General features: G+C 36.6%; 2 protein-coding genes across 2 annotated transcripts in view; one reads left to right on the top strand and one right to left on the bottom strand.

Annotated features, from left to right (window-relative positions):
* Positions 1-3,414, top strand: part of PDE6C (phosphodiesterase 6C) — a 27,198-nt gene extending 23,784 nt beyond the window's left edge. Inside the window, exon 22 of the mRNA XM_015867156.2 lies at positions 406-3,414. Within this exon, the coding sequence (XP_015722642.1) occupies positions 406-473 (68 nt within the window). The 3' untranslated portion in view covers positions 474-3,414. The remainder of the gene's footprint in view (positions 1-405) is intronic.
* LOC107316061 (protein FRA10AC1) lies at positions 2,830-25,097 on the bottom strand. Its single transcript, XM_015867155.2, has 14 exons — positions 24,955-25,097; positions 21,022-21,098; positions 19,518-19,610; positions 19,394-19,439; positions 17,148-17,224; positions 16,419-16,502; positions 15,854-15,938; positions 10,547-10,592; positions 8,280-8,393; positions 7,249-7,291; positions 6,126-6,250; positions 5,484-5,522; positions 4,138-4,222; positions 2,830-3,669 (listed from the first exon to the last, which is right to left on the bottom strand). The coding sequence occupies exons 1-14, from the start codon at positions 24,985-24,987 to the stop codon at positions 3,627-3,629; spliced, it is 990 nt and encodes a 329-aa protein (XP_015722641.1). The 5' UTR covers positions 24,988-25,097; the 3' UTR covers positions 2,830-3,626.

Below are 25,097 nucleotides of genomic sequence, written 5' to 3'. Positions count from 1 at the left end.
AGGTCAAATTAAAGCTTTTGTATCATCTCCTTCAAAAATAGTTTCCAAAATGATATTAATTCAAGACTTTTTTTTTTCTTTAGCGTGGTTTGCATACCCCAGTTTTGTATGTGTGGGACAGACTTACATAAAGTACTGAAACTTTCCAGTAAGAGTGGTTCAGTGTGTTGGGTCCATTGAGAAATGTTGGTATCAATTGCTACATCATATATGTATAGGTATATATAACATGTATAGTTGCTGCATACTCCATTTTCCCAAACAAGTAGTGAAAACATGTTCCATTTTCAAAAAGTCAAACACGCATAATATCCTTATCACAAAAACAATGCTTTTAAAGAAAGAAATTAAAGCAACTGAAGGTAACAGAATGTACTCACTTTACTTTTCTTCTCTGTTTTTTAGCTGAAAATGCAGCTGGAGGTGGTGGAAGTGGAGAGGATGGAAAATCCAAAACATGTATAATTTTGTAATTCTTTGTCTCAAAGACACTGTTTCTGCTACAGAAAAGACATCTAGAAAGAACTTCAAGGAGCACAGTGGATTTCTGCTTTGCATAGAATAGTCTAGATCAATCTCTTAACAATCCTCTTAAACACTTGACATTTGTTGGAAATAATTTTTACTGGAATAAAGAAACAGTTATAATTAAAAACTGAAAAATCAAAAGACAGAAGACAAAATAAGCAATGGTGCAAAATACATAAATGTGCACTCTAGAATTTTTTCATGTCACTCAATTTACATACAGTACCTTTATTAAAATAAGTAACTTCTGCACACTGTCCAGAAAAAAATATAAATAATTTTGATAGATCTTATACGAAATTACTGAATGCAATCTAACATGTATGACTCAATCAAAAAAAGTTATCTATTTTAATAACTTGTATATTTAGGTTTTTATATTATGTGCATTTCCTTAATCTGGAATTCTGCCCTCTTCCATCATACTTTGTACTAAATACAGTTTTGGAGCAAATATTTCATCACTTCAGGAGAGCTAAACACAATACCCTATCTTGCATCTATAAAAAGCAGGCCCATGATGCACAGATGTCTTTTTCAAAATTACCGTGCATAAATCTGCAAATTGCAGCCATTGATGGAGAAGCCACTCCTGCACCCACCATGCCTCTGCCCACAGTTCTCAAACTGAGTACTTCTTAAGAATCTAAAAAGATGCACTACAAACATCGTGTATCTATGTAGCTACATCTACAGAAGGTTCCACATTATAATGCATTTAAAAAGTTTAGGTACTCCCAACACACCTTCTTTAAAATACAGTGAAATGAACAGACTATTACAGTATCTGAAAACCAGTGAAAGGCACAAATTCAGTCCGGGGAGGCAGAGAATAGCACAAGTAGAACACGTTAAAATTCACATTTTTACAACCAGACAGGCTGTACACAAATTAGCCCTTCATAAACAACAGTCTTCCTATAAAAACCATTGGCTGCTAAAGCATGACAGAGATTGCTCCATTCCTTCTATTCAGGTCCCATGAAGCCACCTCCTCTGCAGGTGAAGGAAGACGGCTACTATATCACACATGTATGTGAGCATTCAGTGGAACCAATTCCAAACCTAAGAGAATCTGGAGGTCATAGATGACTCCTGTAACATGCAGGTTTTACAGGGAGACCCAATCCTAATGCTTTGCTCCCCACATTAAACAAAGCAGAATCACACACTCAATTTTTTCCTCTGAAAAGCCCTCAGCATTAAGAGAAAGGAGGACTGAAAGATTTGTCATACTATATACATTTCTAAGAATGCTGTAAAGATGGATACTCTGTACAGCTATCACTCAAAATGAAAAGGTATCCACACAGTTTCCCACTTATTACATCCTTATTTACAAATGGGCCAAGTATTTTATGCAAACTTGGTTAAGACATAAAACTGAATATCATGTATTATTTTCTGTATTAAATGTAGATACAAAAGAAAGCTATTCCAAAGTTGTTTCATCATGTAACTTTATTCATACTGTATTAAATGATGTATTTAATATGTATTCTGTACCATTTTATAAACATATTTTGAAGACTGAAAGCAGAGCTAGTTCACCCAGAACTCACACTTCATATACAATACTTGCAGCAACAAATGTAGCAACACATTCAACAAAAGCCCTCTTGGGCAAGTTGCATACATATAAGCAGATTGCTGCAGATTGGATTTGGATCTCAACCAAGCTTGCAAGATGACAGAGAATTAACCTTTAAATCCACCTTCTTACCTAAATAAGCCTTCATGCAAGGCTACATTTATTTGTTGCTCAAGGACACCCTAAATATGTCCTTGTACTGTCATCTATTATGTAAGTACAAACTGTTTAAAATGTAATTATGGTAAGAAATACTTGTAAATAGAGCTCTCTACACACAGAGCGCATGTAACATATTCATATTTACACTGCAACCATCTCTGTTGTAACACTGTCCAAAAAAACACTTATAAATAATTTCTATAAAGATATCTACAGTAGAAAGCACTCACAAAGATATATTTTCTACAACATTAACTTTCCTCAGCTTGTTTTACATGAACACTTAATTTAAAAAAAGTTTGTTGTTTATATCCAAAGTAATTTTCATCATGTCTGCCGTACTTATTCACATGCAGAATATTTCTTTAGAAACAAACCGTAAGGGATGTTTTGTGTTGCGCTAACTTTGAAAATGAAGATGAATCCAGTACGTTCCTCAAACGCTATACATTCTTTACTTGTATGTTCAGGATTACACTTTAAAGAAGGATTAGCATTCAATCAATGCTAAGGAGATCAGAAACCACAGATAACATACAAGCCACGTGTACATCTCCAGTAGCAAGCCACATAATTTATTTATTAAATCAAAGATGTCAACAACATCAAGGATGATTCTGACTTTTATTAACGAGTGGAATTAACAGTCACATCGTATCATAACTAAAATTTAAACCAAGGTCATACCGAATGTAACTTTTTTAGGAAGACCGGAGCCATTTCAGATATGGTTTACTGAAAGTCCGAGCAAAATACATGCTTGACTAAAGTGAATTTCTCTAACAGTATTTGAAACCACACAGATTCATATCTTAAGATTAAAGTCTACATGACTGATACATTTAATGCTATTAACTACAGTTCAATAAATTATAAATAAAATATTTTTAAGTATATGTTTTTAAACTAATAATAGAATCATCTAAGATGCTCCTTAAAAAATCTGGCAGTAACTGAAATTTGGGATAGAATAAAGAACAGCCATTTTCTGTGGCGCACTGAGAATAAACTACGTTCTCATTTTTCTACATTCATCCTCCTTTTACGTTAGCATGTCACATAACTTTAGCTCTTATTTCTCGAGTTCATTTCTCATATTGCATGAGTACACAAACCTACCACAACAAAAAAAACCAAAAAAACAAAAAAAAGGAAAAAAAAAAAGCTTTCAGCCCCGAAGCCTTCTGCAAAGATAATTCACCCAGATGGTCCATATGGAGTGACTGCAGAAAAGGCATGCTGTCGGGAAGAGGTCTTTGGTCCCTACTTACAACTGAATCTGCAGACTCTCATCTTGACAATTCACAACAACAACAACAAAATCAACCCACGTCAATTTCAAGTTTCAGAGAAACAAGTCTTGAAAATATTCATCAAACTCTTCCTCCCTGTAAAAAAATAGAAATATGTCAAATAAAGTTTTGCTTTTGATTTTTGCCTAGGAGATAACACAATTTAGCAGATTTCTGGTTAGAATATGTACCTGGTATACATCAGTTTTACTTATTCGCTACATTCCCATACCCTTCACATTTCTTTTTCTGTGCAACAGCAATGAGTTGACTGTTAGGATTTACTAGTTAATAGGACAGCAAGCACAGGACAAGACAGAGATGGTAAGGTAGTAGCCTGATAAAAGGTTTCTCCCCTGGTGTTGTATATATGTCCAATTGAAAAAAAAAAAACAAACAAAACAACAAAAACCACAATATTCTTAGGCTCAATATATAGGAGATTTAAAGCAATTTAGATGTCAGGCTATCATTAAAACACCCAGGAAAAGTCTCTGCCTTTGCAGTTCTGAATGGACACAATATGGTTTACAAGACAAAAGCTCATTGGTTGTTCAAACTAACCGTGATTTTTCATCTGATTCTTGTAGAGGACCTTTCCAAAAATCAGCATCTGAAGGACCATCTTGTGCATCGCTGTTATCTGAATCTGTTAAAAAAAATTCAGAGTGCTTCACTAATATACTTTGAAAGAATTTATCACTTCTTTTTTTAATAGTTGTTGGCTAGGAGAAACATTTCATTGGAACCCTGATAATAAATAACAAACTTCATTTTGCAAAACATAAAAACTAAAACAATTGCCTACCTTATTCAATACAGCATCAAGATGACTCTTAGACATCATTAACTGATACTTTGCCCAAACATAGCAACAATCATGTCAGAATGCTGCACTGCACTTTGTCCATAAAATTAAAGGTTCATAATCACAAACCCAGAATTACAATATATTTGCATTACAGTATAGAAACTTGTGATGTTAAATGAATCAATGACTTTACTTTCTACTTGAAGAACAACTTTCATTAACTGTAATGTATCAGTGAAATTGCAGGAAACTATCAATTAGTGCCTAACTGTTCCATATAGCTAAACAGAAGGACTGAAAAGAAAATTAAAATCTCATTATTAGAAATCTGTTTACTTAAAAAATATAAATAAATTAAAATCTTTCAGTAAGACTTTCTATACAGAATTTTGGCATGATTTGAGTCAGTAGAAAACTGCTCTGGGGTCTTCTTGCATCTGGCAAAAGTACATGACACAACAGGGCATCTACAGAAACACTCAGATCCTTCCAGAGAGTCTGCAGCAAGAATTAGGATGTCCATAAGATGAGGCTTATTTATTTATTTATTTTATTATCTTACAAGAAACTAGAGACTGGAATTACTGAGATACAGGGAAGATAATCCCTGCCTATGGAGTCACTGAGACTCAGCACATCTATGTGCAATGGGTCTCTGAGACAGAAATGGCAGTAGCTGCGAAAGACTCTGCCTAAAGCCTAGAATTTATTTGGCATGGTGTCTTCTCCCAGTGCTCTCCTATTAACATTTTGAGTTGGACACTTAATTGCGGTGTTCCTTGAAAGGAATAGTAGTGGTTATTACATTAAAAAAATACATTCTTTACATAGCACATATTTGTGTACAATGTACCTATTGTTGCACCCTCTACGCTTTCATGGAACAGCATAGACCCTCATTTTTATGACTATTTTCATTCCATTATCCACTCAGAATTTTCTTCTTGCTTAAACTGAAAATATTTCTTTCTCAAAATCTATTAGATTTCTTCCAAGAGTTCTAAGTAATTACACTGACCCATCTCTCTGCTTGTTTTCAACAGTTTTCTTACCACCCTATCAAATATTAGAAGATTCAGCAGATATGCAAATACTTTACCTTTATCAGAGGTATCTGAATCTTCTGAAGAAACCTGATCTAGAAATAAACACCATTTAAAAAACAGTGAGCTTATCTTGGTTTTATCTTTTATCTTACAGTGTTTACAAAGGATACGTCTATCACAATAAATTACACACCAACATGTTGCACATCCACACACACACCATACATTCAAAAAAAGAAAGCAAACACTGAAGCAAAAACACTTTTTTTCATGAGTTGAAAGGTCATCTGTTTGAGCTCAAATAAGTTACTCGAAGATCTGTGGTGCAAAAAGGTTATCTTACATTTCCAAAAGGCTTTCAACTCCAAAGTCTCAAGGAATCCCAATACTTTAGAACTGCTCACGGTACACAACTTCCAATGCTTGGACAACGTACAATCTAATAAAATGCCTCAAACTCGGACAATTTATTGTTAGAATGAATGTTTTTCACAGGGCTTTTCCTGTCTACATAATGTAAGAATTTTATCTTTTTTCTTATATTATAAAAGAAAAAATTACCTTTGTGATGACCTATGCTCTACAGTGTGGAAACAATTACATATTTACATATGTTATCTAACTATGGTAAAATTAATATTAAACCAACTTTTCCAGAATGTTTTCAAAATTCAAGGTTTAAAATTTAAATTTACCTCCCTGTGTCTTCTTTTTTGACTTCTTTTTTTTTGAATGAGACAATTTTGCCTTCTTAATTTTTGGTTGTTTAGAGTTCCGTAAGGCTGGGCTGCTTTTCTTGCTTGCTTTGACCTCTTTCCTCCTTCAAAGAAAATAAATAAATAAAAGGTACATCTCCTTTAGTATATGCACACTTCAAGCAACAATAAATCTTAGATATTAACTTCAGTCAAATCCTGAAACTTACATTATGAAACTTATCATTATTTACATTTTTAAAAAATTAGATAAAAATGAAAACTGCTGTAACAGTATTAGAGCTCCCACAGCTGAATATAAAGGACAGGAATAACTAAAGCTGTTAATGTGACAATGTTGAAGACAAGAAAAACAGTGAATTGGCAGTCAAGCATTAAATAAAGCAAATAATCATATAATGTACCAAATTCACATTCATATTGATTGTTTTTTATGTAATGAGTGACGTTGTATGTATGAAGAGAGAAAAACAGAAGCAATATGGATTTTTAATTTTTTTCTTTATACTAGGTAGCAATAAATTTGAGGTAGAAGAATCTCAAGGCTAAGAACACGCTACACACCGGGAACACAGGTATTTTTCTTTTCAACATTACAAATGCAGGCTTACTGTATGAACCTAAACCATTTTTTCCTGTTTGCTCACATAGAAGTCAGGAAAATTATTTCTATGTCAAGTATTGCTTTGAAGTTGAAAAAGAGAAAATATGCCTAACTACATTCAAGTGGTTTTACTATTTTAGCTCAGAAGAGAAACAAGATAAACAAATCTCAGTTGCTTAATTGTCATTCTTAATATATACTTACACAGCAACACCTGGAAACTGAGTATAAACTACCATTTAAAATAGCTTAATTAACTTTCAGGGATTTACACATCTAAACATGCCATCAAAACCTTTCAGAAAAGTAAAATAACCACGGGGCTGAAAGGAACCCAAGGAAACTTTTTTGGGGAACTCCTCCTGTCTGCTGAGTTTCATAATTTTATTAGCACAAAAGTACCTAACTCTCACTGGTGACAGGATAATGCCTTCATATGTACTCCAAAACAGAATCTATTAACAATTCAGCCCCCATATTTCCAAAATACTTCATTACCTGTGATGAAAGTTTAGTTTGTAAGAACACTCTGGACATAGTCCTGAAAAAAAGAGAATGAGAACACCACAGTCACGTATCTGGTGAGCACAACTAACAAAACTTGACAGTAAACATATAAAACTAGATACAACACTATTTTCCAGTTTCAGTAGATTTTCCACCAAAACCAAATTCCACTGTAATTGTTGGCATGGTTAAGAAAAATAGCACAGTAAATGTTTACAGTACAACCTTCGATTTTACTAAACCTGGAGAAAAATTACAGGTTTAGCACTGGCAATTCTTCTTAAAAAATAACAGAGCTCCTTATGTATAGACATCAAATTTAATGGATCTTTGTGGACAGATCAAATTGTTCTACACTTACACTGAAGCTTCACCTGCAACCAAGTGTTGCCACCCTGGAGTGTTTTGTGCACGAAAGAAAAATCATCATAAGCCTCTTTTACACAGAAATACTGTGTAAATTGTTGTAAGTTTAATTACCCAAAGAAAACAGCAAAATATACTGAATAAGAAAATCCCACTCAAGAAGCATGAATAAAAAAGAAGTAATTTATCAGAATTTCTCCCAAAAACCAAACTTTTGGAAGAAAACGTAATGATGAAAAATAAAATCAGTTGAGCTGAAGTGTGCAAAAACATTACTCTTCCTATGCCCCATAAACTTCTAAGCCACATAATTGATTAAACAATGAATATGATTAAACTTTCCTTGCAATTCATCACTGTCCATTAAAACTGGACATGCTAGGATACAACACAGTTTATAATCATTTATTCTAATTTTACAACATTAAGAATTATACATGACGAGGTGCTCAACGACTTTGTCATAAATAGTAGCCATTCTCACCAAATCAAAACCGTTATATTATACTATATTTATCTCACAAAAGGATCTGTACTCTGAAGCATATTTTTCACTTTGCATGAACTATTCTCATTATCACTGGTTCTAACTCCATAGCTTTTCAAGAGTACGATATTTGTTACTTTTAAGGATATGTAAGCTTTGTCATACTTACTCAATTTCACAAGTGCATTCCTCTTTTCACCATGTTCCACATAACCAAAATTCACCTCCCAGCTCTTCAGGCCTTCTTCTCCATCACAGTGCTTATTTCCACAAGAAAAATGACCTTTATAAAGATAGATAAAAAAAACATGGTTCAGTTATTAATGTGAATAAGTTTGGGGTTTCTGGTTTTGCTCAGCTTTTGCTTTTTGCTTTCTTTCAAAGAAAAATGTCCAGAGCTAAAACTAAATCTGAGGAAACACTAACAAAGCAATCACACTCATCCAATACTGCATGTTTGCAAAGAAGTAACAACTTGAATTGCCTTTTACATTGCACTGAGGAAGGAAGATCTCAGGAAAATAAAAACAATCTAATATTGAATTTGAACAAATGGCTATTACTAAGATATACTGCATGTCCTACATGATTACTTACTTAGCTGAACACGATAGGTGAGAAGTTGCAATTTAGACACACATTTCTAATGACCTCAAACTATTCAACGCACAAAGAAGATGCCCATATTTTTATTAACCTACAAGTTAACCCGGCAATTAGTATTCTAATGACTTGTCATTAACACTGCACTTTTAAGAAGAGGAAAAACAATACTTAAAAAAAGAAATCCAAGTCTGTGAAAAAGCATGCTTGAAATACATTCTTGGGTTTATTAGATTAAATACAACACTAATTTTAAAACAGTATACACACAGTCAGTGTTGTTTACATCACTGAATTCCCTACATTGCATTAATAGAGATTCATATATTCACTAATTTGTCTGCAGAGCTAGCAAGAAGGATCTACATTAATAGGCTCACGAGCAGGACCGTGTGAAAGATTAACCTGGGAACATTCTGCTTAAGCTTCTAACTAATGGATTGCCAGTGTCCTCAGATACTTCAGTTCTGCAACGTAAAACCACTTGCACTGCTAACACTTGAACCAAACAACACTCACACAATAAGCTTCAAATTCATAAACATTAAATATGTTTAACACTATGTAAGGTGTGGTTATCGGGCACCCATACCACCCGGAATCATTTATCCATGACCTTACAGAGAAAGCCATAGAAAGCAAAGCAATAAAACATACACAACTTAACCATACATTCCCTACAGACTGTAACCAAATGGTTCCCAGCATTACTATTACTGTCCCAGCTAAAACAAGAACACACATTCCTTTTTTAAAATATGAATCACCATCCATTCACAGCTGATCAGGTTAATGCAAGGTATTAACGTCTTGCTACACTTCAATTAAAGCAATTTCTATCACTTTAATTTACTCTAGGGAAGAGCAGAGGAAGGCATCAGCCACGTCCTTCAGAAGTGCCCACTCCACTGGCACGCCAGGCAGCGCGGGGCTCTTGTGCCCCCCCGTGGCTGGAGGCAGCGCCGCTCAGTGCTGCGAGCACACAGCGAGCGGCAGCTTCCCATGACCATCTCATGAGAAAGCTTACAATACTACTTGGCACTTTCTCCTGCAGTATGGAGAACCAGGTATTAAGAGCACGACGCAGCCAAAAATAGCCCACCCACAGCAAGAAACAAAATTATTCATAAATAATTCATTTCTCATTTATCTTTTAAGTGTTTCAGAAGGCATGAAACCACGTAAAATGGAGCTGTTAGCACAATCTGCAATACTGAGAGCAACGCTACCTTTGGAAAGGTGATGTAAAACTCTTTTAAACTAGTGAGGTATTTCTAACTTATGTAGTGAAAGGATCTGTTCACTGATCTTTTCCAATCCACAGGGTCACAGCATTCATTTTTCTCACACACACATGTGTGACTGCTGAAAACTGCACATGTGTGTGAGCATCCTACCACAGGAACAGCACCATGTTCATATAATTTACTTGCTTGTTCAGTTACTTGAAAAGTTCATGTCCCACAGCACTGAAATGGGGACCACTGAAATGAGCTCCCATAGAGAATCAGCAAGAATAAGTTACTGATTTAGAGATGGGACTGGAAGATATGATAACAGTTCTTACTGAAGCTTTCAGAACCAGTTTACTCTGGGAGTTATTTTTCTTTATGCAGAATTTTTCTTTATGTAGAACTTTTACTTATGTAGATTAGTATGCACACTAGAGCTACACAGAATAGAATAGGGAAGTTAAATGTTACATTGATTTCTCACCATCTGATACACTTACTAGTATAAATTGTCAAATACAGTCATCAAAATTATGTTGAAAAGCAGCAATAAAAGCTATCACCACAGTGAAACGTAATATAAAGAGAAAGGGAGCATTACCTTTTCCTGAAATTACTTCCTTCTCATGTCTCCATCTAAATCCAAACTGTTATGATAAGAATGAAAATCAGTTGTGAACAGTCAACAATTTCAGTAATATAAAGACTAATTTCAGTAACTTATATCCTGCATGCGCTTCATTCATTAAATTGACATTCCAGTAGATGTTGTTTAAACAACTCTCTAAAAGATTTCATAGCACGTAGAAGAACAATTAGGAAACTGGGACAGGCTGGCTGGCTTTACCAGATACTTCACTGCAATTCTGTGCACACTAAGAACTAAGGCCATCACTAGAATACTGAGAAGGCACACGACCGCAAATCCGTGGGTCACGTCTCACATCCTAAGGCTACAACAAAAGCAAAAACTAATTTATATGCTCCTCTACATTGCAAAAAACTTCACCTGAAGAAAACCCAGCTACTTTTCTTGCTTTCCAGTAGAAACTGCTTCATTCTCTCTAAGTGCCAAGTGAGAAGATGAAAGACAGAAGGGAGTGAGAACAGCCTCAGAAACAAGTCTCTTTCACTAACAAGTAGAAAGAAAGAACAAAACTCAGTGCCATACAGCTTATCCTACAAAGGTTATCTGGTATTTCATTTAAAAGTCATATGCTTGGAATATACTAAGACAGAAATAAAATTCCTGCTCTCATGCTCTGTAAGCAAGGCATGGAAGATTCTGAACTTCATGTTAAAACATGTAAGGGGCAGGATAAGGCAAACTGTGGGGAGAAGGCTTCTTATAGGCATGGCCACGAAGCCCTTTGTACCTGTGTTCCATAATGTCCTTTGGAATATGATGCTGCTTTTGAGGCACTCAAAGACTGAACCTACACAAATGTGCATTTTCCCAGATTCTGTGGCATGAATTCTGTAACATAATGGATTGGTTTAAAGTGTGGTTTTTTTAAATCCAATTTTAACAATATAAAAGTCCAGACATCTATTGATCTATGAAGGGTTGGTTTTTTGTTTGTTTGTTTGTTTAAATAAACCATAATTATTCTATATCTGTAGGGTAGCAGAATGAAGTTCTCATGTGAGAAGTAGTATTTGTTTCAAAGAACATTGAAAAAAATGGACTAATAAATGCTCTGGATCTTAATAATACGGCCTGTGAGTGACAACTAAAATTGAAAAACTGAGCAGAAAGGTAATATAAGCCACTGTATTACACAGATTTATCTAAGAAAGCTAAAAATGTGAACACCAATCATTATTTGCCTCTTGATATCTGTCCACAAATTTCAGAATTGGGTTTAGGAATATCACACATATAAACCTTTCATAGTTATTGTTTCACATAACAAACCAAACCAAACAGAGGAGACGATCAGTTACTGCTGTCATATTGTAATAAGGCCTATTTGTTAAGGCTGGATCAGGCTGTGCTTGTACTACTCTACAGTCTGCAGTGTGGTCTAAAGTACAAGTTAAAGCACTCGCTCTTTGGTTAAGCAAAAATTAATCAGTTTTAAGAAAATAATAACCATGCTGAACAATTCGATGAAAATACAATGCAAGGACAATTGTAACCAAGTAATCTATGCACACTTTAGATATTTTAGCTCAGACTTATGTTCTTTCCCTCAAAGTCCCAACATGACCCATTATGATATACATCCACTGATATCCTTACAGAGGATTTCTACAACAGTATCAAGAAAAAAAAGAACAGAGATCACAACATAAGAAAGGAGGGAGCCAAAACCACCTGTGCTACCAGAAACCCAGCATATGCACACAGTTAGGATGAAACTTTGTCTCATCTGCAATTCAGTGTTTGCCTATCAATCATTCATCAATTAGTGGAAAATGACAGAGAGGGAAAAAGACTAAAAAAAAAATTAAAAAAATCAATCAATAAAACTATGCAACAACCGTAACCCTCTATGCTAAAATACCAGAAACAGATTAACATAGGAAAATTAAAGATAGGTTCCTGAATAGTGAGCCTGTAAAACAAAGGAAAACGGAAGCATCAGCAGCAGACATGTTGCCTATTCTTTGTTAAATGATTTCAACCAGATGTAAAATGAGCTATTTCTCTAAATAGAAGAAGACTGTGTAGACTAACTCTGAAATGGATGTTTTACAGGACTCTCAAATGCCTAACTTAAAAAGTAGATCATTTCTCATCATTTCTGTGAAAGATCTTTTAATATCCATAAACAGCAAAATTCTCAAATTAAGTATGGAGTGCTTCAATAATACTTATTGTTCACAACAACTAACATGTCCAGAGTCAACTCTTAAAGAGAAAAAGAAAGGTATAAACTTAAACAAAACTGGGGAAAAATATCATAGACATTTTAAATATTTTTCCTTTCCCATAAAAGCTTTCCTAGCTGACAGTGACAAAAGCGAGCGTATTTCCAAGTGGAAGACAAGTTGGCCTAGAAATCTGAAAATGATCAGGAAAAAAAATGCAAAGCAAAAGAATAGACTATTCTGTTTAATGACTGGGTGTCAGATAGATCTCATTTCTTAGCAAATGGCAGACATTTCAATCTGTTGATCTATAAAACAAAACACAAAGACAGCGAGTAAGAATCCTTCTGGGAAAATAAGGCTAAGAGAAAGAACATTTCTAGACTAATGCCTAATGAAGTCAAACTGACATGCTGAGCACTCTCCCTTACTGCATAGCAAAACTGACAACAGAGCTAAAATATCTGACAATACAGACGGTCATTTATCAGCCTCAAAGATTGCAGGCAAGAAACTCAAAAGTACAATCATATATTGACCTTAAGTAACTTGCATCTAGGGAAAATACAAGGAGTAACAAGCACACCAACACAAGAGTTGTCAGAGCATACTCTTCCAGCATCTACAAGTAGCCTCATACCAGAAGACCACCTTGGCACTGCTCATTAAAAGTGAAGATGAAACAAAGAAAAAAAATGACACTCAGCAGAGAATATATTATGGAACATTTAGGGGAGGAACCAAAGGCAGGGAGGAATTTATAAGATCTGGGGAAGAAAGAGTGTAGGATAATGTAAGGATAAGGAGCAGAATGACACTGTTCACATGAATGCTTCACTATGTCTGTGACCCTGTGTGGCTGATTTTGTATGTATATTACATGTATATAACAATACATTATTATTACACACATACATCTGTGCTCCGTGTGCGTGCCTAACAGGAATATGTTTTCAGCCTCATTACTGGTTGAACCTGGGTGCATGCACTGCAGAGCCCACCCTATCTCAGGCTGTTGGACCCAGAATGATACAGCTTCCTTAAACAAAGGCTATCAATTTTATGAAGTCCTACACAGCAGATGAGGGCACTTTCATTATCTGCTTTTGAGCTTCTGATTTTGAAAAGACTCAAATGCTGATTTCTCAAACCTCAGCAATGTGCTACACATGGAAATGGCTCTTATCATTATTCGCTATTGAGGAAAACCGAGTTGGTTTTCTCAGATGGAAAGTTCTAAATCAGACCTTAACCACAATCTCAACATCTAAGTATGAGAAGAATTAGCTAGGTATAAGATTTTGGGTAGTGAAAACACAGATTATATGGCTGAGACAGTTTCAATCTGTGTCTTTTGATAAGTACTTTTTATAGATGGATAAAAAACACACACATTAAAAAAACCAAGCCCTTAACTTCAGCTTTATTTCAATATTATCTAACAGGATATGAGATGACAGGTTGTCCAGTTGAGAAGCTTGTTACCTAGCCTGCACCTTGCAGCACCAACACTGCAAAACTGAAAGTATGAGTGGCTAAAGATAGCTGACTTCAATTTCTGGAAAAGACAAAAAAAGAATCAAGGCAGAAAAAATCTGAGAGCACAGACTGCATTCCACTGGTGTGAATGGGAACCGATCAGCAGCCTATTTCTGTCTTCCAAGAAATAAGCCTGCTTTGGCATCCCTCTGTACCAAACAGGGGATTGGATACATCAACAATAGAGAATGGCCTGGAGAAAGAACTCTAGCATGGTCGCAATGTATTTGATGACAGAAAGCATAAAAGAATGTAAGGGAATAAATTACATGATATGTCAGAGTTTTGCTGAAATAACAATTCCAAGACTGCAAGTAATGACTCATTAGCATACACAGATATTCAAAGTGACCTCACAGTTAGGACAGTCACATCTGAAGTCTGACAAGGGAATACTGTTCACATAAAATAGGAAACCAGGGCAAAACAGTTTCCCACAGAAGACAGTGAACATATGGAAACTTGGCACAGCAAGGAAAGAAACAAAATCTGTAAGCAAGCTCAAGGGAAACTCAGGGTAGGGGTGGAGTAAAGTTTGAGGGGTATTAAACAAATACAGGAAAAAAAAAAAATGAAGTTTACTTGTTAAAAATATATTTAAAAAGGAAGGTATCTGCAGCATTATTACTTTCTCATTCTTGTTAATCTTCATTTAATATTTGCATTTCTTCTGTTCAACTTTCTTCAGAGGGCTGGGTTTTTTGTTTTTGTTTTGTTTTGTTTTTTGGCCTAATCTCATAGCTTTAGCCCAGTTTTTGTAAATATTTACCAGTGAATGCAATTTTCTATAGTATAAATAGTCTCAAAGAGCTTTATACAGACACCATTTGCAGGGCTTGGTTGTTACTACGTGTGAACAACACCAACATGCATTTTTGAGTTCAGAAATAATCACAATACAAAATGCATATACTCTTTTTGACAAAGGCATTAACAACAAAAAAAAAAAATTGGAAACAATAATGGCTGCTTTGGTTAAGAAGAAAAACAGGTCCTGGAATTCATCTGTTTCTCTTAAGAAGTTCTATTTACTGACTAAGAAAATATAAATCCTGTTTCCATAAACAGAAAAGGACAAGCAGCAAGAGACACTGCCTTAGCACAGACATATCCAAAACTGTTTTAAGGCAGCATTCAAAGTACAGAACTCTCTCTTTTTTAGACTTGAAGAAAAAAAACCAACCCACAACGACAGCAAGAAAAACAGTAACATTCCCTGTTTTTTTTTTTAGGCTTTCTTGAACTCCTCTCTAGACAAACCTCCCCTGCTTTCTCTCCCTGACCCCTTATTTTCTGCCTTATATACAATGTATCTCTTCATAGAAAACTGTTACGCAGAAATGTTTCTATTCCCACAAAAGCACATTTCTGGGGCAGTTGACAATGCAGGGATTCAAAACTGCTGCTGCTTATTAAGTAACTTCACAGTTTCTCACAACTCTCTTTCTAGGGAAGGGGTATGAACGTTCTGGTTTCACAACATACACAGTGTTGTAGAAAAAAAAAGAAAGCATGCTTAAAAATTAAGATGATTTACAATAATAAAATGTACCTTATTCTCTTTGTATCGACTGAGATCTGCTATGCAGTATTCTTTGAATAATTTATCATAATACTTCTTTGCAAGCCTCTTCTCCCTGTAAAAAGTTTGCATTTTTTAAATTAAATATAGAATACAATTAATTTTACATTTTAATGACTTTAACGAGATAAATACACTTGGTTTCAACTGAAGAACACAAGTTGCAGAGCTAGAAATGCAACAGAAAAATACTCTTTGACCGAAGAAGAAATTGAACAGAAGTGGAAAAATGCATCAAAAATATATCGATAGCCCAGGTTAAAGAAGGTTTTTTCAAAGAGGCTTCCTTCAGGATATGCAGAAATGTCATCTGGCTCTCAGAGACTGCACAAATAATTTTCAGTTCTTCCTGTCATCAGTTCATTTCGTCACTGAGTGACAATACTATGTCTCCTCAAGTTCTTCCATTTCTAAATGCATTAAAGATCAAAGGATGATCACTAAGTATGCACAGCAATTCCTAATTAACAGAAGACACTACAAACTTGGTACAAAGTGATCTAAAATTACTGTTTTATGTAATAGTTCCAGGTACCAATTCATGTCTGCTTCATCATCTTCTCTCCACAGGAATCTATGGTTTTCTCTTATAACATCCAGATCCGTCTTGTCATTCTCGCTATAAAAGAACATTACTTCAGTACAACATACCAATGAAAAGTTAGCCACATACTAATTAGGTAAATATCAGCATCTTCTAATTTTTATCTCCATCTCACAGCATACATGAATGTATTGCTGTGGAATAAAACTATTAAAAAATAGTTAGTTTTTCCCCAGATGAAAACTTCCCAGTGGCAAATGGCCACAGAAACTGCAGATGGCATGATCCTGTCTGACAATACTTTTCTCTTAAGGTAGTTATGTCAGAAGGCAGTTACAGACAGCTCTACAGAAAGACGATACTATTCTGGACAATTGACAGCAATTCAGCACATTTCAAAATTATTCCATACTGGTATCTTGAAAGTACTGCCAGATATTTCTCAATGTACCTTCAACTATCGCTCACCTGTCATCCTTCTGTTTACATAACAAAACAAGAATAATTCAGCTTACGGTTAAGTTCTTACATAAAAAAAAAATGATGCAAAGTGAAACAAAGCAGTTCAGTGCTCTGGAAATTTACAAGGAATGTAGTTACTACTTGGGACCAAATGAATTAGTAATTTGATATACACATTTCTTATCTCCCTCAAAGTTATAATTTTATAGCTTTGCATATCAGGGGGACCCTGAGGACATGAGGGGAAAGACTGCTTACCTGGAACGTCGGAAATCCTCCATTTTCCCACCATAGTACAAAATGTAATCATTCACTAATTTTCTATGTCTTGAATACTGAATAAAGCCATTAAGGAATCTGTTTTAGTACTTACATTCTTTTAGTTCACTATTAGTTTGCAACTAAATGGATATTTAAAACTTTTTATATTCTGAATAGAAAACATTTTTTTGTTCCCCAAAAACTGTGAGGTAATTTCTAAAAACAACGGAATTAGCAGTTTTTACCCAATAGCCTCTTGTAGAAGCTACCTCCGAAATACAGGACTTTAAAGGCAGCTTCCTCTGTAAAACCTCAGTCAGCTGCCAGAACTTAATAAAACTGTTCTTCAAAGATGCTCTATAAGCATGCACATAGAATCTGGTTTAAATCTTCAGCTGTGATTTGGAACATAACTTCTTAATACTGCTGTTTCGGTTTAATACAAGCTTGTACTTTGTATTATAAACATGGTTAGGCTAGAATTTGCTTTATACCATAAAATACAAATAAAACCTATTGGCTTTACTTTTTGAGATAAAAACCACAGGAAACTTTTTTTTTTAAAAAAAAAAAACCCAAAAACCTGGGCCTCAGAAACCTGACCTGAAACCTACTTTGTACCATAACATGAGCAAAAATACGTAACTACTTGGAAAATAAGCATCTTCACATTAGAGATGGCTATTTTCAATTAACTTCTATAAAGTTTCTGAAACAAAATGTTATGAAATACATTACCTCCTTGTACATGTGTAGGCAAATATTACGCCATGTGAAAAAGAACAACTTGTATCAACCTACTGTTTTCCCATGCATACTTCAAAAGAGAAAACATCTTATTTTCCAAAGGCCTCAAAAATGTTAACTTAACCTCAGTATACATGTTTTCTTTTTCCTTTCCACCACAAACAAAAGGAACAGGATGGACATTCCCTAAACAAGTAGAAAAGGTGTTCTAGTACAACAAAACACATAAAATACAACAAACTATTTTGTGTTCTTATATGAATTACCAGGAGTTAAAAGAACAAAACAGTAAAGGTCTTAAACAGGAACCACTCAAAAATGCAAGTAGAACCTTTCAAGAGTCTCTACACAATGAGCTTTGTAGTCAGTTCCAGGAAACACAGGCTTCTCCGTGATTAATGGCTAGATACAGTGTCAGGTAGACTGATTAAGATACTTCTGTGACACTAGATGGTTTGGTTTATGCAGCCCCTGGTCAAACAAAAATGGAGGGCTGAAGTTATTTTCCTATATATATTTCTACCACCAGAGAACAGCTATTTGAAACAAACAAGAAATGGACAGCACATGAAATACAGTAAGTCAAAATTTAACGATCAATCCAAGATAAGTGTATTTCATATTCAACTGTAGTAAAAGATAGGCAGATACTAAAGCTTTGTGCTCAAATGAAGAGATTTTTAAAAAAGCCTACGTGGGAACAGTAATGCAAAACTGCCAAGAACGATTAAATTAACTACTTTCACTACTTTATAAAGCCTTTCATCTCACTTTTGCTTCGATTAAATTTGACAGAAACTAAGTATGCCTTGTGTAAGGCAAATACCAAACATTTGATCAAAACATGAATCTGAAAGCTACACAACTTATTTGAAGGAGTACAGTGCGTTATACCTTTTGTGCACACAATGTAATTTAATATGTGCCCCCAGTGAAAGCTCAATAAAAGGAGAAATGGTATAGTCTAAATAAAGCCACAGTTATAAAAATACATAATTAGTTGCATGAAATATGATTAAGAGATTAAAAAAAAACTAAAATAGATGTACACATTATATTAAATAGGCTTATGTTAGGGCACCTGAAGAAGATATTGCTTGCGATTATGCTGTTTTGCACAGACTTTTGAATTTGTTAATGCAATTCTTCTACTTCAGGTAGAAATGTATTTGCCCATAGATATTGGCAGCCTTACACAGAATTATACTCTATACTAACCCAACTGAAAGAGCAAAGTGAATTTGTGCTGATCTAAGTAAAATAAGAGCTTAGTCTCAAACAAAGCAACTTAGCATGTCGAAACTCTGGAAATACTGAGTTCTCTGAGTAGTCTATTGAGTAAAGGCATTTTCAGAGAGATCTCAGTAACAAAAATAAGCTAATTTGAATAATTACTTAGTGTCTGGTGCTGCACTGCCAACTGTAAGAACTGAGAAATCCAACTATTTTCACAAAATAGATTTTCAAACTCCAAGAAAAATTATATGGAAGGATACTGCATCCATCGATATCAGGTGAAATCTTCTCTTCCTTGCTTCTTCTCTGTTAATAACAAACATGTTTGAGTGAAAGTTATCTTTACTTTAAGGAAAAAAGCCTCACAAGTGCAATAGATAATACCTGTCCCATTCTTCAGCAGCAAATTGTCTGTGAGCAACCTTGACCTGTTTTGGTTTTTGGAAAGGCTTTACCAGAAGGCTATCTTCCTTCGTACTAAAAGTAGAGAAGGAAAAAGGAGAAAATTTGGTCAAAACCTCGCAAAAGCAATAGCATTTCCATATAGCAAACTCGAATAACTCAAATAACAAAAGCTACTATGTTCATTTCTACATGAATAAAACCAGACTTCAGAATCAACATCAGTTTAGACTTTACTTCATTCAGAGAACTAAGACAGAAAGGCATTTGCTTACAGTTAACATTTAAAGAAAATCATCATCAACAATTCATACTTTATCAACATTATCACTATAGAACTATAACAAAATTCAAGATTTTTTAATTTCACTCTATATTTCAAGCCCTCTATAGATCTAGGTTGCAGAGCTGAGTAGAAAAAGGAAGAAAAATATGCTCATTGACTAAGACTGAACATTAGTAACCCCAACCCATCCTTTCATGCTAACATCCCAGCACTTCATTAAATAGCTCTGCTTCTCTTAAGATATCGTGAGAATCTCTAATTTAAAACTTACGTATGTACCGTGCTGAGAACCAGTGAGCACTTAAAAATACTTTCAAAATTCAAGAAAATAATAAAAAGTTACAGAGATGCACTTTTAGCTTAGCAGGAGGTATATTTAGTTAGTTTCATTCCTCAAAAGAGGTGAAGAAAAAAAGATTCTTCCATAATTAGCAGCTGACAGAAAGAAAGGAAGTCAGAAGCCTGAGGACAGCGAGCCAGAGAATTTCTATTTCTTTTGATACTGAGCACAGTGCCATATGGTATTGGACATCCCTTCGGTCAGCTGGGGCCAGCAGTCCTGATTGTGTCTCCTTCCAGCTTCTTGTGCCCCCCTCCCAGTCCCTCACTGGTAGGACTGTATGAGAAGCAGAGAAGTCCCTGACTCAATGCAAGCACCACTTTGCAACAACTGAAAAATCAGTGTGTTTTCAGCACTAGTTTTATCTCAAGTCCGAAATAAAGCACCATATGAACTACGAAGAAAATTAAATCTATCCCAACCCCAAACCAGCACAATGATAAACAGGTGCCATCAGTTCTTCACTTCCTCCAAGTAGGTGCTTTCTATCTACAACGCCTGCTGCCAATTGGCCTTTTTGCCTTGCTCTCCTAACAGCTTCATGGTTCCTGATGGATCTGCAGTGAAATGAAGGGAGAAGCCAAACACCAGCAGTTGATACTAATGCTCAGAAATGAAACACAGAGCTCCAAGAACTGAAAGGCGTACAGACAGCAGATGAACATAGCAAAACAGATCTTAATCATTTGTCCATGGTAGACAACGTGCTCTGGCAAGGATGGCACGAGGAGATGCACAAACCTGAGACTGATTTTTCAGAAATCATATCAACACCAGGCTTTACGTACCGCAGCATTATCTTCTATACACAGTAACAGCTCATTAGTACAAAATAAAGCATCAACTCCATTTTACATTACCTTTTAGTCTTTTGCACAGACTTCTCTCCATTCTCCTCGTCACTAAAATCAGAATCATAGCCGCCATGGCCACGTGCCTGCCAATAAATAAATGACAATGCAGTCAAGACACCTGCTAGGGTAGTATGGATGCAGCATAACTAGAGATCAATACTGCACATCACACATGAATAAAAGAAAGACATGCAGTACACGAGTGCAAGTTTGCACATATATCTAAACCAAATCAAATCCAACATACAAGGCAGAACATTTTCCAAACAGTGTAGGACAAAGGAACCGTGGTTTCTCATGGACAGTCTGTCAAAAAATCACTTTACAAATAAATAATATGCATATGTTCCCATACTTAATCTTCACAGATGCAGATAATAAAAAGATGACAAAACATTCCTGGTCTTTACTTTCAAACCATCTCCCTTATACATGAAAAGGTGAGTTTTTTTCCAAGAAATACTTTTTTTCAGAGGGCCAGATGACAGAAAATGATGTGCCCACGTTAATAAACAGAGATGAGACAAAAGGGTTCTTGGGCTGTGGTGCAATACTTCAGATTGTTAATTCTTACACAAAAAGCTGGAAAGCTGATTAAAATAATTAAAACACAAAACAAGATGCCTGCAAAAATGTACAACTTAATTGGCAAAACATTCAAGCCACAAAACAAAACGTGCTCTATACATTTTTGAACTACTACTAGTTAGTATGTTTATATGTACATACACAAATACATATAGTACACACGCGCACACACCGTATTTTAATGCCATCAAGTGAATAAGCACTGGCTAAAGCCCAGATCTGTCATCTCTGCTTTTCAGCATACAGCTACACGCTCAGTTCTTTCAGCAAACAATGGATTAAGCTACTTCCTCCCAGTTGCCCAGCTGCGGAGGGTTGTAAAACTACCCACAAGTCAGACCAACCCACTCACCCAAGTTACAAATTGTCCTACCCCCCAAAAAACATTATTTTAACCCAGGTAAGTTTCCTGGTACAGTTCATCCAGAGCCTCCCCATCCAGCTACACCATGAAGCACGGCACAGAAGCAGAACAAGCTTAAACTGGCATTGACAACAAAAGAAGTGTTTACACATTTGCAACATTCACAGAAACGAGTGTAAACCAAGGATGGTTATTACATATCTACATCTGGAAAGGCTTGACACACAGTTTGTAAATGTATTGGTAATTCCTGCTGTGGATTGGATAGGAGAAGAAACTGGAAGGGAAAGACAGTGTTGATTCCCACACTACCTATAAATCAACATCAACAACTGGTCACTACAGTGCAGACTATGTAGAACGCTGCCTTTTCACACTGCTGCCTGTTCAGTTATTTTTAAGATTTTTTATATTTTTTATTAGTATCACATTCAGCCATACTTGTTTGCTTGTGTATAATTGGTGCAGTAGTTATCTGCAGTATGCTGCTGTTGCTGGGCCTAATGCATTGGCAACGGAGCAGCAAAGGCTGGTAAGTTCAGCCAGCAGTGCCACAACAGGATGCAGCCCAGGAGCAGCCCCCCACGGCTGAGGCTGCTTCCAATAGCAGCCCTGTCACTACTTCACTAATGAAGTTTATGCGGCCTTTAAAAAAAGGCTGACTATATATTGCGAGTTTGCTGAAATGTATGTACAGCAAATACTCTTAAGCTTGGCCTCTGAATCTTAAAAATGGCACAGTAATCCAGGAATGTTTTAACCAGCAAATGTTGTGCTTTCCAGATGAACACAGAGAGCTTCCCTTGCACTCTGAACAGGTGAAAGTCAAAGCCAACACAAAGTGGATGGAAGTCAACATGAGACAGATGAAGTATAAAAACAGGCAAGATGAGAAAAGCTCAAATAAAAGGAGAAATTTACAGTGGTTTCCCTTGGATGATTGGCTGCTGGAAAGAAGCAGAGATACTCAGTAATCAGCTCCCAGCTGATCTCAGGAGTGAATCAAATAAATAAATAAATAAATATGTAGCTTCAGTGGAATCATGCTGAGAGGGGCTGCTGGCTGCCTTGGGAAGCTCTGATTGCCAATGTAAGTACAGGTATGGCTGGGTCCTCAGAGGCTGCTCCTTCAACAGAAAACCCCTTCACAGCTTCAGCCATTCCTCCAAATCACTCCAACAGTTTAAAGATAAATTTAGGGTAAAGAAAAACAACCAGCTATGACTGATCTCCCAATACTTATGGACTGCTCCATCTTCGAAGGCTACAGCAGAGCAGGCAGGTGCTGAGCTGAGGCTGAGTTTGCATGCCAGCAGCTCCAGCAGCACTGTGGCTACTCATAGTGATCCAACTAAACAATGACAGGCCTTACTGGCCTCAGGACGGTCCACAGATGACCTGACTTTTAGGTAAAACATAGAAATGAAGTCTAACAGAGAATCTCATCCAGACATGAATTGTTCTGCTTTGGAAGGAGAGGGTAAACAGACAACTTCTGGACGTGAAATTCCAAGGCTGATTTCTCCCTTACTTTAAAAAAAAACAAACAACCATCAATCCAAGGTAAGTAAAATGTGTATCATAGTTAACTGTAGTCAAAGACAGGCAGATACCAAAGATTTGTGCTTAAACTAAGAGACCTTAAAAGACATATGTAATTATGGTCACACAAAACTGTCAAGAAGATTTAAAATAACCACTTTTGCTATTTGATAAAACCTTTCTTACCACCTCTGCTTTGACAAAATTTGTCAGAAACTGATAGCTTTAGTAAAGAAGTAAGGCAAATACCAAACTTCATCTAAAGAAGAACCTGAAAGCTACACAGTTTAATCTGGTGTGCTTTATCTTTTGTTTTAACACTGGATTTTTTTTTTTTCTTCTAAACAACTAATTCACTAACAATCTCAATCACTGACAGTGAAGTAATTCTAACATCCTGGACTTATTAATAGCAAAGTAGCCAACTAGCTTAGGGCTCCTAAGAAACTAGCAACTTTAACAAGGTAAATGTCTGAGCACTGCATGCTGCTGGCAGCAGGCAGGAGATGGCAAATGCTGGACACTGCAGGCTCCCCAGTAGCACATCTGCAGAAGGCATTCACATGCGGGAAAGGATGCACTCCCTCAAACCTCCTTTTTCACTGAGGTAAGAGCACACTGCCAAAAGGGACATAATACAGAACTGTCAGAACTGACTCCTGATCATCACACACAGCTGAGCTGAAAGAGACACTATAAAAAAGTAATTTAGAAAGTGTGTGTGTGTGTGTGTGTGTGGGAGGAGGGTGGTTGTCCACCTGAGCCCTTATCATACAGCTCCACCGCAGGTCTGTGCTCTGCTCTGTCCCCAGCCTTAGGAGCTCGCCCTGGTGCACTCAGACTATTAGAGCAGCGCAGCATGAGCCATAGGACAGAGCTGGAAGGGGCCGTCCTGGCCGCACACAGGCTACTGGCAGGGCTGGGCCTGCTTCACGGTAAGGCACTCAGTGAGGATTTGAGGCCCTCAAAAATACTAACAGTCAATTCAGTTAGATTCAAAGCCACTCTTCCTTGTGAAACCAATTATGAAATTTATGTACTGTAAACACTCTTAACAAAGAGAAAAATCTACCCATAAAATACAGCCCCTTTGCCGAGTTTTTATTATTACTAGTAGTATTAAAGCTTTAGAACTATAAAAGGAGAAGTAAAAGGTAAACAGCAGCAGAACGCGGCAGCAGGGAGCTCTGTGTGGTTCCGCAGTGTAGAGGACGCTGAAGAAGGCCTGTGCCGGTCTGAACAGCACTACCCAAAGCACAGCTCGCCCCCTACAAGCCTCCCGGCCCGGCCCGGCCCCACAGCTGCCTTGTAGGCCACGGACTCCGCTCGGCTCCCACCCCACAAAAGAACGTCCGCCGCAATGGCGGCCTACAGCTAACCCTGCCCGCAGCGCCGCCCGCCCCTCGCGTCCCGCCGTTCCGTCCCTCCCTCCCGGCCCCACTCACTGCCGCGGCGAGGCGCAGCTGGCCGGGCACCATGGTGGCGGCTGCCGGTGGACGCGAGCCGCCTCCGACGTCCGCTGTGCCGGGCTCAGCTCGCGGGCCCCTCCCGGAAACCCGGGGCAGAGGCGGAGCGGGGCCGCGCCAGG

The sequence above is a fragment of the Coturnix japonica genome, chromosome 6 (genome assembly GCF_001577835.2).
Source record: "Coturnix japonica isolate 7356 chromosome 6, Coturnix japonica 2.1, whole genome shotgun sequence".
NCBI lineage: Eukaryota > Metazoa > Chordata > Aves > Galliformes > Phasianidae > Coturnix > Coturnix japonica.
The sequence above is the reverse complement of the archived record's forward strand: the minus strand, read 5'-3'. Positions and strand labels throughout refer to the sequence as shown.

Excerpts from the sequence above, each read along its gene's own strand:
- LOC107316061 (XM_015867155.2), bottom strand. The coding sequence starts at position 24,987 with ATGGTGCCCGGCCAGCTGCGCCTCGCCGCGGCA. Across the intron at positions 5,523-6,125 it reads AAAAAAGAAGACACAGGGAG|ATCAGGTTTCTTCAGAAGAT; the intron begins GTAAATTTAAAT and ends GTTTATTTCTAG. Across the intron at positions 4,223-5,483 it reads TTCAGATACCTCTGATAAAG|ATTCAGATAACAGCGATGCA; the intron begins GTAAAGTATTTG and ends TTTTTTTAACAG.